The sequence below is a fragment of the Phalaenopsis equestris genome, unplaced genomic scaffold (genome assembly GCF_001263595.1).
Source record: "Phalaenopsis equestris unplaced genomic scaffold, ASM126359v1 Scaffold000761, whole genome shotgun sequence".
In the NCBI taxonomy this organism is placed as follows: Eukaryota; Viridiplantae; Streptophyta; class Magnoliopsida; order Asparagales; family Orchidaceae; genus Phalaenopsis; species Phalaenopsis equestris.
Window position 1 is genome coordinate 2,736,124 of NW_018165201.1, and position 20,987 is coordinate 2,757,110.

The following is a 20,987-nucleotide window of genomic DNA, read 5'->3' on the forward strand; positions in this document are numbered from 1 at the left end:
GGCTCGCTCGTGTTCGGCTCGTTTACACCCCTAGCTGTGAATTTAGCGAATTTAGCTTGATTTGTTAATCACAAGAAAATTGATTCAAATTTCGGCTCAGATCTAGATCAGGTCGAAATAAACAAGTCGAACTACGAACCAAAATTTTGGATCAAATTTTTTTGGAGCAGCTTTTGAGCCGAAACTTTCACATTTTACATCACAGCATTCACATAATTAATATCATACTCTCACTTACATTTTGAAAATGAAATGCATATTTCCATTATTGTAAATATTAGGGGTATTTACATGGAGACCACACAAGTCTTCTAAATTTATATATCTAATGCAAAAATACCAATATTATTAATCCTTTTAAAAGTGAAATATGCATTTTCATACATTTGTAATGTTGTGTTAACATAAATATCAAAGTTTAGACATAGAAATTGTATCACGTATGTAAATCATCCTAATTATAAATATGAAACATAGATTTCACGAGGGTGGTTTTACAAATTTTCAGCTCATTAAAATTGGCCAAATTTCTAATACACAAGCAATTTTTTTTTTTTTTTTTGTAGAAATTTCTAATTATATCTCAATATTCTAAAATCAATTTTATTTTCATACAACTAGACATAATGCGTTCACTCCCCAACTATTTGCGCACATCTCCAAAGTCAGTTTAAGTCCTCTGAAGTCGAGGGTTCGAATCCACCTATGTGTTGTTAAGTCGAGTGATTAGACAAATGAGCTTGATTGGAGGCTCATATCATAGCCTCTGATCAATCTTTAATATATATATATATATATATATATATATGTTATTAAAATAGAAATGAGGGACATTTACAAAGGGGTATTTACAAAGATAAAACCAACTTTTATGTATTTACATAACTAACCTCTAAACTTTGCTTTTTATATTTATGCCTCCCAAATCATTCATATCACATCAAAAATACAAATGAAATACACATTTTCATACATAGGAAATGTGATATATATGCAAACAAAATAAAAGACAACATCTTTACAAAATTCTTAAATAAATGAAAAATTGAGGTTCAAAATGTCAATAAAAATGAATAGATAAAATACTAAATTTAATGATAAAGATGAAGTCAATTCAGCTCCCATCAACTTGGGCCATACTCCACATGGAAGAGTGGAGGAAATAATGAAAGAATGTAAAAGCTTGAATTCAAAGCCCAGAATCAATGCCAACATGTTAATTATGATCTCTTGTAACGCCTCTCCTTGGTAATGGTTCCCTGCAAAAGTATATGGATGAAAGTTTAGGGGTTAGTATGTAAATACATAAGAATTATGGTGTATTTATATAAATGTCCTGAAAAAGTAGATATATGATTGGCCTAAGAAAGTTGAGAGGAAGCTAAGGATGAAAGAAACCAATTACTTCTTGAATTGGACTATCAAAAAAAAGCTCTTTATTTCAAAACAAGCTCTTATTCTGTGCTTGTTAAGTAATTCTTGTTCGATTTATTCGTTAAACAAACGGAACCGAATACAATTTGTCTTTTAGCGTGATTAATGTACAGGACGAACACAAACGGATTTTTTTTAGATTATATTGGGCTCGTTTTGGCACGAATTAATTAAATAATTTAAAATTTTAGCGGCATAGCACCCAATTCTTATGCATTCACATCTCACACCCACACTTTGATTTTTTACTTCGTAAACACCTTTTCATGCTTTTCCTATGTATGAAAAGGTGGATTTATGTAATCCACCTTTTCATACATAGAAAAAGATGAAAAGATGCTTTAGCTGTAAAAATCCTAGTTTGGATGTCAGATATGTAAATGCATAAGAATTGGGTGCTATGTATATAAAATTCTCTTTATATTAAAGTTGTGCTATATTTAAAAAATATTAAAAATCGAGTAAATTTTGAGCCGAACACAAGCTGAAATGAACAAACAAATGCAAATCGAGCCTACGAACATGTCATACACGAGTCATTTAGACCCGCTTAACCCCTTGATTAGATGATAGTGCTCTTTGTTGCCATATCTTCTTCCATCTTGAATCGATTCAGTGTTTCAATCCCATTCAAGCTCTCACTAAACCAATTTACACACATTGACAAGACTCTTCATTCTATTCAGGGATTGATCATGCCGATTTGAGCTCAAACAAAAAAAGAATTGAAGATTCAACTGAACGAAATCAAATTGGACAATTGATTCTTTTTTTAACATCAGGAGATTCATGTTTATGCTGAAAAATATACTAAATTAAGGGTTTGTTTGGGGCAGCTTATTTGCTACTTATGTGTTTTCAAAACACTGCCCCTGTTATTTGTTTCGTGTGTTTAGAGTGGGTTCGAGGATCCACACAGATCCTTTCCTATTACAAGCCGACCGCAGGTCAAACCCCGCGGCCAGCGTTTCCTGTTTTAACTTCGTGATGATACCCTGGGACGATCCGGTAAGTGTGGTGCTCTGTAACTTGCTAATGTTGCGATGAATTCTTGATGAATTGGTTTTGTGTTAGTAGCAAGCATTCTTTCAAGAATATCGAAGGATTGGCATTTTATTTCTTCGGCTTGCTTTCCCCATTACTGATGAAATGGTTTTGCGTGAGCAGTGACAAGCATTCTGTGAAGAATATGGAGGGAGGGATTGGCATTTTCATTGGGTTTCTTTGGTTTTTTTTAGCTGTTTTCTAGTGGATAACATCGAATCAAATTTCTTTGGCTGGCTTGGTTTTTTGGCACAGTGCAACTCGTTTTCATTTTTTCTTCCTTTTTGGTTTGAAGAACAATTACCAAGCTTTACATATTTTGTGATAACTGTTGGAATACATGATTTAGAACTTTATTATTTTGTGATAACTGTGTATCCTTTTTTTTGTACTGTTATTAAATATTTTTTTTTGTTATAGACTATTAAATATATAGCTGAAATAATTTTGTTGTAAACAACACAACTGTACAGTAGCAGAATAATCATTTATCCAGAAACAGCTGCAAATAAGTTGTTTTTCAAACGCACAAACCAAACAGTTAGATAGCTTATACAAACCAGGGGCAGAATTATCATTTATTCAGAAACAACTACAAATCAGTTATTTTTCAAACACACAAACCAAATAACCAGTCGGCTTAACCGGATAAGCTGTTGATCCGCAGCTTATCAGGATAAGCCGTTTATCTGGATAAGCTGCAACTGCCCCAAACAGACCTTAAAGAGGAATTTTCGTAATCCTAACAAGCCTAACATTCTTAATATTCTTTAAAGAAAAGGTTTAAATTACAAATCTTTATAGAAAGCTCAATTCCCAATACTGAAATGTTAAGTTTTTCAAGTTTATTAACATGTTACGTAAGGCATCAACATAGATATGTGCAAATATGATCATAAGTTTGTAAGCATAGCAAAATTTCAGAAGAATAAATTCAGATTTTAGATGAAGGAAAAGAGAAGGTTATCAATCGTTGTAGTAAATTAGGGAAATGCACAGCTTCTTTAGTTGGTGAACGTAGTTATCTCTAATGCTTTAAAAATTTTCATTAATATTGCGAAATTCAGAATAATGTGGAATAAAACAAAATTAAATGGAAAGATTTTCATTTATATGAAGGGGGTATAAATAATCATTTACATGAATCTTAATATAGAAAAAATAATAAAAAGAAAAAAAATATTAAAGGAAAGAAATATCATATAATATCTCCAATGATCAATTAATATTAATTATTTGGAGATAAAAAAAATAACATAAAATAAGAAAGAAAATAAATCCAAATCAAAGAAAATAACTCCTAATCTTGTGAAATAATTTATTCCTCTTAATTTTTCACAGGAATAAATTATTTCCTAAGATAACTTCTAACACTCCCCCTCAAGTTTAAACATGATTCAAAATCATGTTCAACTTGGATTTGAAAATATCAAACAATGGGTAAGAGAGATCCCATGAGGTAGAATTTAAAGTTTTCATCCCGTATTGCAGTTGTCTTTGGCTGCAATTCATGTTGTGTCTGTAGGTAGACAGAAGACTCCTACAAATAATGTTGTAGAGAGGTTTGCAGGGAAGTAGAAAACTGTAGTTGTCTTTAACTGCAGTTTTTGCAATGTCTGTAGGTAGACAGAAGACTCCTACATGTAGTGCTGCAAGGGAGTTTGGAGGAAAGTAGACAACAAGTAGGAAAATGTTGACTTCTAGTTGACTACAGTTCCTGCAGTATCTGCAGGTAGGCGGAAGAATCCTACAAGTAATGTTGCAGGAGAGTTTGTAGAGAAGTAAACAATCTTTAGAAAAAGGACTGCAGTGTGTAACCTAAAGAAAAAAGCCTCAGAGGTAGGCCTTGTTGCAGAAAAAGCTCTAGAGGAGGGCCCGATGCAAGAAAAGATCCGGAGGAGGGTCTGATGCAGGAAAAAATCCGGTGGATGACCTGCTGCTGGAAATGCTCTGGAGGAGGCCTAATGCAGGAAATGCTACGAAGTAGGAGGAGAGCTTGATGCAGGAAATAGCTCCAGAGGAGGGCATGCTGCATAAAGAATTCTGGCAGACCTGCTGCAGGAAAAACTTCAGAGCAAAGCTTCGGAGGAGGGTCTGTTGCATGAAGAACTATGGTATAGAACATGCTGCAAGACAAGCTCCGGAGGAGGGTCAGATACAGAAAAAGTTTCGGAGGAGACCTGATGCAGGAAAAAAAACCTGAGGAAACCTGATGCAGGAAACAGGAAAAGCTACGAAGAAAGGTCTGCTACAACAAAATACGAAGAAGGGTCTGCTGCAAGAAAAGCTACGCAGAAGGGTCTGCTCGAAGAAAGCTCTGGAGACATGTCTGTGGCAAGCAAAAGCTCTGTAGAAGGGTCTATTGCCAGAAAAACTTGCAACGAGATACTTCCGACTGCAGCATTGGGAGACTTACATGTTTATCCAGAAACAACTCCATACCCTGCATTTGCACCATAACCAAGCATACCCGCTCCTCAGAGCACCTGGAGATCCGATAACATAACCAACGCCAGGTCCAAAAATATTTCCATAGGCCTCGGAGTTCCCGTAGCCGCCATACCCTCCGAAACCTACACCATTGGTAGCCATTCCATAACCATAAGCAAAAGCACCGTAACCCAACGAACCATATGAATTATAACCAGAGACATCAAGGTATTCAAGCTCCTACAACAAGCAGCGTAAAGGATGACACCTCTTGACATTAAACATTCAGTGATCTCAAGTTTTCAAATTCGAGGAAGGCATTCACAAATAATAGAATTCATTGATCCATCCATTGTATAAGAAAAGACCTTCAACTCAATGAAGTTACCACAACATTGATTGACATGACTTGATGGCAGATCAAGCTCTCATCCATAGCCATTCCCTTAAAAAATTCAATTTTGCAAATGGCCTTGCAAAATTCAAATTCAAATACATTAGGATTCTTCATGTTGAAATATTGAAACATTGGACACATGTTTGCGACATATTCAAGATAAATCTCGTTGGAATAGAATGGGAAGTAGACATAATCGATGACATCCTCACTTTAGGCGATGTCGAAATTGAAGAGAATGGCAAAGTCAACGGCTTCATCGCGCCAACAACCGAGACGTTGAGAAATATCATTCAAACCCCGGAAGTCGAGCACATGCCAGGAAAATGGATCCCACGCAGCGTACCATCACGTTGAGCACACATATGGCACACCAGCTATAAGATTTGCGGCTCCGATCCACAAGAAAAACACAACCCAGAGGTTGCTACTCAGGTCCTCCCACCTCCTACTCCCTCCATCTTGGACAAAAATGCTTCTCTTGCGGCTGGAAACTTTTATTTTTTCGTGGTTCGCCGTCATTAGCCTCCACCATCTCCAAGGAGAACACGGCGACAAAGCGAAGAATGCTTGAGAGGGGGGATACGATGTCCCTCTTTTTCTGCAAGGAGGATGGCATGAAGAGAGTCCGGCGGCTCTGGAGGGAGGATCGGTGGCTAGGATAGGGAATTTGGCTCTGATACCAGGTTGAAATTTGGAATAATGCGAAATAAAATAGAATTAAACGGAAGATTTTTCATTGATACGAAGGGGGGTATAAATAACCCTTTACATGAATCATAGAATAGGAAAGATAATAAAAAACAATAATATGAAAGAAAAGATATATCACTTAATATCTCCAATAATCAATTAATTTTAATTATTTAGAGATAAAAGAAATAACATAAAATAGGAGAAAAAATAACTCATAATCGAAGGAAATAAATATAAAATAGGAAAGAAAATAATTCCTAACCTCAAGAAATAATTTATTCTTCATAACTCTCACAGGAATAAATTATTTCCTAATATAATTGCTAACAAATATAATAAACAATGCGTCAATTATGAAACATAATTGAAGTAGAAGACAAGTAACAATACCTCCCTCCAACAGATCCAATAAAATGGAGTTCAAAATACTCATCTTATAAAACCCTGTATGAAAAGTATAATATTATTTAAGATTTACAAATATACCAATCAATTCCTATGTAATTACATATCAAACACCTAAACTTCAATTTTTACACACATACCACTATACACATGAAAAGATGCAATAAACTTTTTAAAAGTTATACTAATGATATTTTTTATGTGATATTAAAGACTTACGTGGTATAAAATGTAAAAAACCAAATTTTGGAGTTAGATATGTAAATACATAGGAATTGGGTGGTATATAAGTAAATGCCCCATTTCCCAAACAAAAAAAAAATGATATCATTTGCACCTCCTAAAGCAATGCAAAAGTTGCATGTAAAAATCCATGAAGGAGAAAAGTGTCACAGATTATAACAGGAAAATTCGATAAAAATGAAGTTTTACCTCAAACTGGAATCAAGATGCCATCATATATGAAACCAGAAGGTAGTTTAAAATTCAGGAATCTAGTCTTCAGAGAATGAACCCAAAAGTAAAATATGGCTGTTTTATCAGTTCTCACCACGAGCATGATTCCACCCTAAACCAGAATAGCCTTTATTACCAACAGGACACAGGGGCTCTAAAATGCCCTTGTTGGAGCTCCCGAGAGACTCGCCCTAAGTGAACAAAATGACAATCAGACAGGCGAAAGCAAAAGTTAAAATAGCATATAAAATAAAAGGGACAATTACATACATACCACCCAATTCCAATAAATTTACATAGGTAACACCTAAACATTACATTTTACATTTATACCACCCAAATCTTTCATATCACATAAAAAATACCACAATTATAACTTCTAAAAGGTGAAATACACATTTTCAAGCATAGGTAAGGTGGTATGTATGCAAAGATTGAAATTTAGATATGTAAATACATAAGAATTGAGTAGTATGTATGTAAATCTTCCTTTCAGATAAAAGTATTTTAAACAAGAAGAGAACCGAATTAGCATTTCCTCAGCAGTGAATCGGTACAGCTTTGATGCAATGATTGGGCTAAGATCAGTATTGAGGAATGAGTTCAGATTGATGTATCCTAACCACCAACTTGTGGAACTAAATACGAAAAAACGAACATAATGCAATCAGAGCAATTCTAGTCTTATGTAGTAAAACACAAGGCTATCACACTGTATACATGTAAATTAAAGTAAACATAAGGAAGATTTACATATATACCACCCAATTCCTACATATTTACATATCTAAAACCTAGACTCCAATTTTTACATATACCACCTTGCATATGCATGAAAATGTATATTTCAATTTTTTGTGACAAAAGATTTGGGTGGTATAAATGTAAAAAAACCAAGTTTAGGTGCCAGATATGTAAATACTAAATACATAGGAATTGGGTGGTATGAATGTAAATGCCCCAAATATACGATGAAGAAACATGGCACATTATGGATAGCAGTTAGTGAATGGATGCTTACATGTTTCCATCCCATGCCTTCGAGAATTTTTCTGGCACAACTTCCGGGTCCGAATGAGGCATTTATAGCTTCATTTAGAATCCCATTTGTCTCTGGTGTTCGAGATTCTCCGGAAATATAATCATCATCAAGGAAACTCTTTTCTCCCAAACCTGTACCGAAACCACCATGTAAGGCCCTCCTCTCGGCAGCTCTATCTCTGTACTCTGAACCGGTTTTCTGTCATTAGAATATGATAAAGATTAATGACTGTGTAAGGGCGATCAAAATTATTTTGGTAGCATAGGTTATGGAGTTAAGAAAATGAGTTTTCAATGCTAAAGCAAGAGGGATACTCAAAAGGATCAAAAAGGAAGGAAGATTTACATACATACCACTCAATTCTTATATATTTACATATCTAAAACATCAACTTCAATTTTTACATATTTGCGACCTTATCTATGCATGAAAAGGTGTATTTCACTTTTTAAAATTTAAAATAGTGGTATTTTTGATATAGTATGAAAGATTTGGGAGGTATATGTAAAAAACAAAGTTTAGGTATTAGATATGTAAATACAAAAGAATTGAGTAGTATGTATGTAAATGCCCCTAAAAACAAAAAAACAGCAATTACATAAATACCACCCAATTCCTATGAATTTAGATATATAACACCAAAATTTTAGGTCTTACATTTATAACACCCAAATCTTTTATATCACATCAAAAATACCACTACTTTAACTTTTAAAAGGTGCAATACACCTTTTTCATGCATAGCTAAATTGTAAATGTAAAAACTTAAATTTAGGTGCTGGATATGTAAATACAGTGGAATTGGGCAGTATGCATGTAATTCTCCCAAAAAAAACAAATATATTTTGGCCTCTAGTTGTATTTCTCCATGGAGAAAAATAGACTAATTGTATCTTATTCAGTATGATGTAAAGAACAATAATTACATCAACAGGACACATATATCATTATTCTGACATAAAAACTGAAATTTAAAATCATATGAGAAAATTGATTCATTGCAACAATTGGCAACATCTGTTGCTTCCATGCAAATTACTTTGATTTAGTTTAACCGTTATCAAAGAGTTGCATTTAATGTTACCTCGAGTTTAACTTAATTACTTCGAACAGCTTCTTATATAATTATATATCAAAGAGTTGCAATGATCAACGACATTTTAACAACCAAAGTTGAAAATCAACAACTTATATTCATATAAACTTGAATTTTTCATAACTTTGAACTAATATATATATAACATGTAAGCATATCATTTCAAGTTATCGATGTCGTTTTGTCTGTCATCTTCAAATCAACTGAAATTCCACATTTAAATTTTAAAGTTTCCCAAAATCCAAGTCCCCTAATCATCGAGAATATTTAAATTGCTAAGCACTAAATTTGAATTTAATATGATTGCTTAAAGATTTATTACAACTGTATCATTTGCAAATAATAACAAACGTTTTTTTTTTCTTCCATGATTACCAATTTTCAAACTTACCCAACTAATGAAAAGATGTGTGTTTAGTCCGATCCTTCGCACCTAAGTTTCCTGGAAATAGAATATGACCAAATGATCCCCAAACTATTTAGAGTTTTCATTTGATCCAGGCTGTTTTATTCTTCAAGTTCATTCCTCAACTCATCAAAATAGCACTCATTTTGGTCCCCCAAGGAATCAAACTGAAAAAATGAGAAATTTTTGGATCAAAATGAAAACACTCAAAATAAATTGGGAATAAATTTCATTATTTCCTCTAAAAATTATCAACATTGTAATTTTCAATACTACATTGTTTTTCAATGCTTAAGAGCAATCACTAAATTTACCCTTAACTGAAAATTTTCTCATTGATGCAAAATGCTTAAACAAATTACGTTTTCATGTACTCGCCCTGTTGTGAGTCGTATGTCACTACACTCCACTTTTACTAAAGATGCATTTAGAAGCCAGTCAACGAGCCACTAATGGAGGACAAGAAGTTCAAGCTAAACCCTTAAAAAGAATTTACTTTGCAATTATATAATAGTTTATTTAAATAATAAAGAGAAAAAGTAACATAGTTAAGACCATGCAGTTTACAGAGACTAAGGGGTTGTTTGCTAGGATACTTTAACCGGATTTAAGTTAGATTTAACTTAAATCCTGTCAAACATCATAAATAAATTTGGTGTTAAGTAAAATCCAATTTTAGTTTGTTTCTTTAATTAAATCCGTACTAACTAAATTCACTTATTAGTTGGATTTAATAGATTTAGCACAAGAAAAAATAACTTCAAATAAATTTATGCCAAACACCTCAAATGTATTTAACTAGATTTAACCATAATTGAAACAAATATTATTTCAAATTTAATGATATTTAGATTTACCAGATTTATTAAATCCTCCTTGCAACCAAACACCCCCCTAAGTGATGCGAAACTCTCCCTGCTTCTCCGCGTTGGGTCGGAGCGTCTAGGAGCAAGCCGATCCAACCATTCACGCTGGATCGGACTGATCCACAACATTAAAATGTCGTTCGCTTTCGCTCGCTCTATTCACAATCCTATATCGTTCGCTTTACCTTCCTCGCCCCGCGCCATAATCTTCCGCAGCCGCTCCTCCTACTCGTTGCTCACCTCTTCAAAACCCTTCCATTTCGTCTCCTCCTTCCTTCTTAGGTTGTCACCCTTCTTCCCCATTTATACAAGTTCTTTCTCAAGTCTAAGAAGTGATTTTTGATCTTCAGGTTTCAAATTTTGCTCCTAGTGTTTCCCTCCTTCGGGGGTTGTATCCTCGGCAACGTGGTGCTATAACTGTATCCCGCCAAGGTGGTGTGTATCTCCACTCTGCTTCCGCCTCCCGGTGTCCTCCATCCTCCGCTACAGAGCCTCTGCTACTTTTCCAGACGTTAACTCCCATTTTCACAGTCCGTCGCAACACCTCTAGTTGCAGCCCTTCTACATGTGCCACCACCTCCAGCAGGCCAGAGATCCCATCGGGTCCCCTTCCAGCTCACTTCGCAACCTCTTCCAGCTCCCTGCAGAAGTCCTCCCGCTGCTGCCTTCCGCCACGACATTGCTAACTGTAGACAGCCGACCACTCCAGGCACTCCAACACTGCTCCAGTCACCGCAAGCCACCCCAACGATCGTCCACCCGCTGCTGACTCCTTCCCCGCCACCCTAGTGACGTCTCAACTGCCCTCTGACGCTATCCAGGAGTGTTCCTGCCCATTTTGTTTTTATTTTATTACTTGTTAAGTAGTTATTTCCTTTATTATTATCTACTTGTTGGTGTCGTTTTTTCGTTAAGAGTCGATGTTGTATTTCCTTTAAAGTTAGTAATAAAATTGTGTCGTTCGAGTTGTGGTTTGGGTTAACTCTGATATCACTAAGAGTAAAGCATCAACAAAAGATAAATGAATACTGAAAAGTGAAAACCACAAACCATCAACAAGACAAAGATGAATTTCACAAAGCATTAAAATAAGGTGTACTGAAAATATCTGTAATCATATGCCTATGAGTGTCGAGAGACTTTATTTACGTTGCGAAGTCATTAAACCTCACAAATGTTATTAGAAAGATTTACGTACATACCACTCAATTCTTATTTATTTACATATCTAACACCTTTATTTACATATCTTTACGTACATACCACTCAATTCTTATTTATTTACATATCTAACACCTAACCATCAATTTTTACATTTATACAACCTTAACTATGAATGAAAATGTGCATTCCACTATTTAAAAGTTGAAATAGTGGTATTTTTGATATGATATAAAAGATTTAGGCGTTATAAATGTACAAAATAATATTTAGGTGTTAGAAAAGTAAATAAATAGGAATTGGGCAGCATGTATGTAAATGCCCCATGCTATTATTGAGGAGCAACACAAAAAAGGCGGCCAAAATCATCGAGGCAGGGTCAAGGAATACACTAAAATTGCTAGCAAACACTAAGGCTTTGAAAAAAAAAGCATGCAATAAATCTAACATAATAGTTACCATTTTAGCCATTGAAGGCATTTCGTCAATAGTACTGGAAGAATTTGCATAAACAGCCCCAGCTAAGTTGTAGTCTTGATCATGACTAACTGGAGTATATTCATAGTTGGAGGAAAAAAAATCAGGGAAGTCCCAATCTTTTGTCGGATTGGAAGAATCATATGTTGATAATGAAACTAAATACTTTATACTAGGACTCCGCAATCTGTAAACTCTCCCTGGAAAAGGAAAATGAAAAAAGTATGTCATCAACCTCTAGAAAGGAAAGGCCTTAAGAAAGTTTAAAATTTGAAATCATGAGAAAAAAAGAGTTCTATTTCCCTCAAAAAAAGCTTGCATTTGCTATGGACAGTTTAAGGGGAGCAAATTTTTTTTTAAATCAAATTTGTAGAAAGCACATTATGAACTTTGTCCTCAACTAAAACAAAATCTGTACTGAGCACATTGTGAATTTGAGAAAGTGCAAAATAGTCTCTGATTCTTTGTCGTGGGTCACTTTGGTCACAATGCCCATAAAGTGCCAATTTAGTCCCGGGTGTCTTTTAATACGAAGATTATTTCAGCCCTAATTCAAAGAGACTGAAGACTAATTTGACACATATATTCAAAGGACTAAAATGACCCCATATAAACCGCCAAGAGACGATTTTGACAATTTACTCTTCTGAATTTTGTCCTCGACTACAATTAAAATCAGAAGCCATCACCAACACTGACAAATGGTGATCATAACTGGTTGAACAAAAGACAATTCAGAATATTGAGGTTAGTTATTTTTTAGATTGTCATTCTAGCAGAGTTAAATAATGAAACCAGACCGTTAAGAGTATATCCATACTGTAATCACAGTCTACATATTTTTAGTTCAAATTTGAAGGAAAAGCCTATTGATAATTTTTAATACTAGATTTAAATACATATCAAGGTTCATAGTCCAGGACAAAGCATAAGTTCTCCAAAAATTTCTTATCTAGGATAAAGTCCACACAATTAACCATAATATGATGATAAAGGGTAGGTTCAAATGTAGGTAATTTGAGTGTAGTGCATTTAAGAGGCTATGCAGGGTTTTAAATTTTTTAGTGTTTATTTGGGAGTAAAACAAATCTAAAACATTTCTAAAAGGGGTTTAAGAAACCTCCAATAGCTCATTTTCATATAAATTTTGAGGATCAATTCCAAATCCATTGTGCTCGCTCACATGATATTCGGCTTTACAAAACCTTGTCAAAATTATCCGGAGACATTATCAACCCCACCAAGTTTGTTGCATAGCATCGTCCCCGTGTTGCCTCCTCCCACATCCTCAGGCTCCTTCCTCACAACCTCCGGCTTGCCCCCGATGAGAATTACATTTTAATATCAACCAAACAATTCTAAGTATATTCTAATTGTATTTTATTTACTTAACATTTTATTTCAAATACACATATAATACAACTACTTGAAACCAAATATTCCCGAAGTGATTTCCATCATCTTAATTTGTTGTTACCCAAAAATAAAATTATAATACCAACATGTTGTAAAGGCATTTTTCCACATTGGGTAGTGAATATCCTTTTAACATTAGAATCACAGAGAGACCAAGTTGTTACAGCTTCAAAGTTCGTTCATAAATTCTGATATTTGATATATCATAATGCAAAATAAGATAATGTCTGATGAATGTTAGTGCATATAGAAAAAAAAAAATTTACATACATATCATTCTTACATCTAACAGCCAAAGTTTGATATTTACACTTAAAACACCTTGGTATCATAAACATATGCATGAAAAGGTGTATTTCACTTCTAAAGTGATGGTGACATTTTTTATGTGATGTTAAAGATTTGAGTGGCATGCATGGAATTATGAATGCATAGGTTTTAGCTATGTAGATACATAAGAATTGTGTGGTATGCATGTGAATGACCCTCCGAAAATTACCTGATTCAACGCGAACAAAATCCAGATGAACCTCTCGAATGGCAGCAGTTTTCAGAAGACTCCCGTTAGCAGGGATAGAAGGATGTAGTTTACTAGAACGTTTGGTCACCCTTCCCATCAACCTTGACACATAACTGTTCTTTACAGTTTCCATAATCATTTCCCAGTCCCACAGATCTACTACAAAGAAAGGTGGCAAATCATCATCGGCTCTACAGGTGACCTGGCCATACTGTGCATGCCAGTTTTCCTCTTCTGAAATAAATATGAAAATTTTCAACTTATTTTAAAATTACACAACATCCATGAAAAATAGACGAGAACACTACAGAATCATAATAAGATGGTTCAAAACAGAAATTAGCATGCACCTTTGCTTGAGATTATGTGAGTTAACACATCCATGCCATGTTCATCGTCTGAGGTCGGTTCGTTGTTTTGCAGATTCTCAGTACCATTTTGACTGCCAAATGGGCCATCTAAAGCTAAATAATCAATTAGTCCCTCACACTGGACCTGACAACCCTGTTCTGGTCAATATGCAAAAAACTTGCTAAACGATACGGCTTTCTGATAACATCTAGAAAATTAGAAGAATGCATTATATGAAAAAATTTGGAAAATTTACATACATGGCATACATTTCTTATGATTTAAATATATCACACACCAAAAGTTCATATTTGCATACATAGCACTTTGGTGCATTAAATCATGCATGAAAAGGTGTATTTGACTTCTAAAAAGTGGGTTTATATATAATTGTGCGCTATCCATGTAAATGCCCCAAACTTTTAATGCTCACCATTTGTCATATGATCCGTTAAGCTGTCAGGGTTAGAATCTGAATTGTTATTATATCCTGATAAATAAAGGTCAATCAGCGTCTCCTCAATCCTGCAATAAATAACTTACGATGTTAGAAAGGCGTCACATAGAGTCCTTTTTGGTAAGGCATGCAAAAAATGTGAGACCACTTTACAAACCACTGTGATGGTGGCAGCTCATTTTTAGTTCCATTGCCTGGAAAAGATGGAAGGAAAACAAGTAAATTGTGTGAATAATTGTAGTTTCTATTTTACAAAAGTAAACAAATAAATAAAATAAAAAAAAAATAGAAACTTCATGTATTGAAGTAACATATAAACTGAGTGAACCATAGCTTTATTTTATTAGATGTCAGCAACTGATTATGGTTAAATAACGCTTCAAACTAGCGCCAAATTCTTGTGTTCTCAAGTAAAATTAAGGGTTGTCGGTAACAGATTTAAGTGGGATTTAACTAAAATCTGAAAGACAAAAAATAAGAGCAAATTTTAAATCCTGGCTTTAGTAAATCTAGTTTCTTGTCAATTCCTCTCAGTTTTGTCTTAAATGCGTGATTTACAGGATTTACTAAAATTGTTACAAGACATCCCCAAGTAGCTCAACAATTTACATAAAGCAGAAAAAACCACACAGAAGTGAGAACCGTTTATAAGAAGAGATGATGTTCGTCTTGTGGATACCACATACATGAATCAAATGTAGGTTCACTTGAGACAGACCCAGTGCATGTAGGAGCTGCGAGTTTTTCTTCCTGAACCAATATGTTTTTTAAACAAATATTTGGAGCCAAATATATCGATTTTGCATGCAAATAATGTAGCAAACCAAGAAAAATACCTCAGCACAGGTAATAAGAACGTAAGTTCCATTCTCAAACCTGTAATAAAGACCATCTCTGCTGCTGTAATACCATCCATCATTAGGGTCATGGTAGAATCCAGTACTGCAATAAGGGAAAGGTAAAAATAAAAAAATTTATAAGTTATGTTAATCATGAATAACTGCCTTATTATATATGAATCATATTTTTTTTCTTTAACAGCACATATACTTTCGCTTGGTTTGGGCCACCCTCTCTTTTATAAACAAGGATCCTAACTAAAACTTGCAAAGACAACAAATAGAAGTAAAAGATTTGAGTTAGTTCTAAAACTTCCATGCATTTAATCTTTAGGTCTAACCCATTTATCTTCCTAACCATCTGACATATTTAAAGGGTAAACTTTCCACCTTTCATTACCAAATCAACTAAATTAATTTTTGGTAATCATATCTTCAATATAAGTCTCTAACATTTTTCCTAATCAGATTATTCCTTAATTATTCTTGCATAGTTTATCGTGCATCTATCTGAGCATTCTCATTTTTGTCACACTCAATTTAAATATCAATAACTTTAATCCTAAAATTTGAATCCATACAATATTATTAGCCTAATTGTGGTTTTTTAAACTTTGCTTGAAGCCTCTATGATGTTCTCTTGTCACACAACTCCATATGCCCTTTTCTATTTCAACCATTCAGCCTTAACTATAAAAGTGTATATCATCATAAATATATTCATATTTTTGGTAAAATATATATAAAATATTTAATATATTGCTCCTACGCATCCCTTATCTTTTAATAATATAAAATGATATTTGTTGATATCACACCCATTAAAATTAAATAATATATATTCAAACTTTATTATATTAAGTCTAAGGTCTCTATCTTCTAAATATTTTCTCAATTATTCTAACTTTCAGTTGTTTTGATGAATGTTTCAATAGAAAAACTATATCATTTGCAAAAAGTATATATCAAGGCATCTTGTTTAAATATCCTTAATAAATATTTCCAATAACTAATAAATAAAAAAAGAATGGACATAATGATGATGTATAATATAATAAATCTTCCGAGAATGAAAACTCATTTATCACTTTACAACAGCTTCTAATACTAATATGTGCTCCATCATACGTATCTTTGATAATGTCTATATCTTTTCATGCACGTATTTTTGCCTTAAATTACATCAAAATAATTCTCATCATACATATTCATATGCCTTCTTACAACTGATAAAATTCATATGAAGATATTACTTAATTCTCTATACTTTTTACATTATTGTTTTGACATAAAAATCTCTCATAATAGATCCTACTGGCTTGAAACCAACCTTTTTTAAAAATTATCATAATTTTTTTCTTTGCATGTATCCTATTACTCTCTCCCATAGCTTCATGGTATAACATATAAAATTGATTTCATCCGAAACAACACAATTGCTCTTAAATTTTGGTGCCAAAACTATTTTTAAACAATCATTTAACAATTTCTTAGTATTCAAGGTTCTATTAAAAATAATTATCAACCAAAATACTACAATATCCCTTATAATTTTTCAAATCTCAATAGGCATTGGATCTAGACCAAGTTTTAGCTTTATTGACATTTTTCAAAGGTAACCTCCACCAGCTTTGATTTTTAGAACAATCCATATATAATTCCCTATATTATTTATTACGATCATCCAAAAAAATTTCTTTCTCGAAAAATCTCATTTGCAAAATAATATTTTCACCTTTTCTTAATGTTCTCAACTTTAACCATCACCATATTTTCTTCTATTCTAATACATTTAACTCGATCAAAATACCTATATCGTATCTCCCAACTTAAATATTCTATACCTCTCTCTCTTTTTCTCCCTCCTTCGAGTTATTAAATGAATAAGCAAGAACAAAAAAGTAGCGTATATTTAATGATAAATTGTGGCACAAATGAGCCATATTTCTTGGCATATGACGACATTCTTACACAAGAAAATTGTTTAAGAGGATATCCATTGGTCCAAAAGCAATGAATGCCTCTAACTATACAAAAATCCCTTGAATCCTCGGGAAAGAATTAGGTCATCCATACATGTTAAAGCTATGTGGGTGCTAGTCAGCTTAGTTAATAAAGAATTTTAAAAGTTTTTGTCAATCTTTTAAATTTGAATTCCGCATGCATCAATAAAATCCAGTTGAAGAAGCCCATTTTGAAGACATCCAAAAACATTGAAGAAGCCCATTTTGAAGGAAAAAAATATTAGTTTAGCTAAAGGTGGAAGTAAATCAAGTTGAACTAGAGTAAGCATTAACTTAAACTTGAGCTCGATTAATCAATCAAGTGTAACTTGAGCTCAATTCTATAAATTATTATTATGAATAAAAAATTGCAATCCAAGAAGTTGTCGTAATAAAATGACCAAAGAAAGAGAATTGTTTAAGAAATTAGTTGAAATAACAAAGAATTTTCTTTTTCAAAAAATTTAAAAAGTTTTGTACATAAATCCTCGAATTCTAATATATTTCAGGCTTAATTTTTAATAACATTTTTTAACTAATCAATTTAAAAGCTTACAGGATTAGTCGAGGATGGCTCAATCTTGGTTCATTAACCCATTGAGTTTGGTTAAAAAAACATTAAACAAAGCCTAAAGCTAATTCACATATTTACTAAGGGTCTGTTTGGGGCAGCTGCAGCTTATTGAATAATCTGCTGATAAGCTGATTAAAAATAATTCGCTAACAAGAAGGGTGCGGTGGCTATTACAAATTTTTATTTTTTAAAAAAAATCAGACCGTTGTCAGAAAGTTGTCACCGCCGCACCTAAATAGATGCGGTGTGAAAACACTATTTTCAGCGTTTTGAAAACGCATAAGTTGTCAAAACGCAGTTTACCCAAACAGGTCGGGTGTATTTTCAAAATGTCACCACACCAAATAAGCTGCCCCAAACAGACTCTTAGACTCAATTATACCTCTAGTTTCAACCATTGAAGCTGAAAGATTAACATAGATCAGTAAGATGCAATGCAAAAAACAACACAAATTACAAACCTAGCTCTATAATGGCATTAAGCCAATATCATATAACGACTATGCCTACGGAAGCCGTAAAGGTTAACTAAGATAACTTTCATAAAATATCCATACTTATCAAATTACAAATTTTTCAGCACACATAAGTTCAAACTAATGTAGTGTACAAAAAATTGAAAAAAAAAAAGAACAATAAAAAAAAAAATCTTGCAACAGTCTAGTTGGAGATGTACCAAGATTTCTAATTCAACAACTTAAAGGATAAATCTGAATTGGGCAATTCCAAACCAAACAAAAGTTGAATGATGAATTAATAAGCAATACAAGTAGCTAAGCATACAACCTGAGTGCTTGAACCTTTAGCTCTCTTATGTGAGAAGCAAGAATAACGCTATCAGCAAAGGGAAGGAAAAAATCAAAGGAGAGAACAAAAACCCCAAAATATTGGGCAAAGCATAAGATTTAGAATTCGTGCTCTATTGAAGTTCCCAAAGAATCTATGTTAGGTTCTGTACAGCAAGTCTTAAAGTACATTATTAGAAACAATAATATTATTATCTCATTGATCATTTTCAGTCCTGAACTTTTTTTTTTTTTTTTAATATTTTGAATTTCATATATTAAATTTGTAGTTTTAATTGGTTTGTTGAGTATGCATTTACATTTCTATAATAAACAAGTTTCTAAGGCGAAATTTAGCTATCTTTCGCATCAAATGAAAAGAAAACTACAATGATCCACATGTTAGGGACCTCCTCTTCAAGCACAACCTCATTGTCCTACCAACGCTCACAAAAACATCAAGATCTCCTCTAGGAAAAACATGACAAGGCTAGCTTAGATGGTAGTCTACATCTCCTCAACACTCCACCATAGATGTGGCACAAACTGTCGAAGAAGGACATTAACAACGAGGTATCAATCGCCATTGAATTCGTATACAAAGAAGCAACTTCTCTAAATGGAAGGTGTAGGAAAACTCGTTCTCGTTATGAAGATAGAAGGCACCATTCCAGTGAGTTTGAGCTTTTTATATATTTTCTTCAAATCAGCATTGGTTTATGCATAAGGACGGTGGTGATAAAGCAATAAAAGTGGGAAGGAAAGCATCACTTTCTTTCTCAATGCCTGAATGTGAAACAGCAATAAGCAACAACTATAAGAAGAGCAACGAGTTGGTAGAATTCAGGAAGGAAAAAGATCAAGAGCTTGAAAATGGTGGGAAAAAGAACTCAAGGGGAATAATACATCATAGAAGATGAGCGGATAGCAATCCTCCAAATCATGTGGCAACAAATGTGAACAAAGAAAAGTATCCTAAGATGAAATCCAGGTGCTATCATGAAGATGGACACATGTCATCAGCAGTCAAGCCACGCTTGACCAACTTTATAGTTCTTTAATTTTAAATTCAAAAAGTTGAAATTATTGGATTGTGAATTCCTTCTTTGGGAAAAATTTGCAACACCTGAAATTCAATTCAATTATCACCAAGGAACTGCAAACCAGCAACATTAAAAGAGCCAATGCACCGAGTTCAACCTGATTATAACTTAAGCCCACATTCCTGAACTCATTCCTTCCTCATACTATAGATTATTCTAGCCAGCAAGGGGAGAGATGCAAAGGGCTAAGATAGAGAAATTTGAAGGAAACAAATGTCAGTTGCGCAAATAAATTTTACTACAAGAAAAAAAACTAGAAAGAGAAAACTTCAACAAAGCTAATTATTGCCTTCTCTCATAATCTCAGTATTATAGGCTAAAAACCCCCAAGCATTTCCGATGCGACATTAGGGTATCAAGCTCGGCATTAACACCCACCAAAACATGTAAATCAAATCAAAGACATAAATTCTCGCCGAAACAACATCAACAAACTCTAAACCCATCAGAAACAACAACAAACAATCAAATTTTAAGCGAATGGGATTCCAATCCACCTATTATACAATATAACGACCATAATAGCAGAAAATGGCCAGCAAAATCCTAAAAGGAGCAGCCAAAGCAGCTAATAGCCTGAAACCAGAGGAAAACGAATAAAGTTCAATCCTTCTAAGAATCTGAAGAAGAGAAATGTTACCGCAAGCGCAGATACTTCAAAAAAAAGAAGAAAACTCCCGAGGTGCAAAAGAGCAGGAGCCGGGAGAGGAGAAAGGTAACAAGCCCGTACCCTGCATGGAAATAGAGTTTCGAATCGTCATCCCACACAAATGAGAAATTGCACTCCATCGCCGGAGCCTTTTGAGAATCCTCCAGCGCAGTCGTTCCCTCCATTAGGTCGTCGTCCTCGTATCCTCTGCAGAAATTTGGAAAGAAGAGATTGGGCCGGCGTTCAGCAAAAATTTGGAAAAATATTATACTAAGCAATGACACAGTAACACGGGAAATATTTATTGTATCTTGAGAATATTCCTAATGTTATAATAACAAATAACACATGAATAACACACAATAACACATGAATAACAC

At 33.8% G+C, this 20,987-nt stretch overlaps 1 protein-coding gene across 9 annotated transcripts in view; it reads right to left on the reverse strand.

Moving 5' to 3' along the window:
• Positions 1-1,035: 1,035 nt before the first annotated feature.
• LOC110030922 overlaps positions 1,036-20,987 on the reverse strand; it is a 50,057-nt gene continuing 30,105 nt past the window's right edge. For 4 of the 9 annotated variants that reach the window (XM_020733915.1, XM_020733911.1, XM_020733917.1 and 1 more), the window contains 10 exons: positions 15,491-15,596; positions 15,341-15,404; positions 14,812-14,848; positions 14,631-14,722; positions 14,197-14,355; positions 13,826-14,080; positions 11,893-12,110; positions 7,884-8,102; positions 6,839-7,053; positions 1,036-1,259 (listed from right to left, as the gene is read on the reverse strand). In XM_020733915.1, coding sequence (XP_020589574.1) covers positions 6,946-7,053; positions 7,884-8,102; positions 11,893-12,110; positions 13,826-14,080; positions 14,197-14,355; positions 14,631-14,722; positions 14,812-14,848; positions 15,341-15,404; positions 15,491-15,596 — 1,258 coding nt within the window. In that variant the 3' untranslated portion in view covers positions 1,036-1,259; positions 6,839-6,945. Of the gene's footprint in view, positions 1,260-5,331; positions 5,982-6,391; positions 6,446-6,838; positions 7,054-7,386; positions 7,501-7,883; positions 8,103-11,892; positions 12,111-13,825; positions 14,081-14,196; positions 14,356-14,630; positions 14,723-14,811; positions 14,849-15,340; positions 15,405-15,490; positions 15,597-20,688; positions 20,857-20,987 lie in introns of those variants that run through there. The other 5 variants (XM_020733912.1, XM_020733919.1, XM_020733913.1 and 2 more) reach the window with 5 other exon arrangements.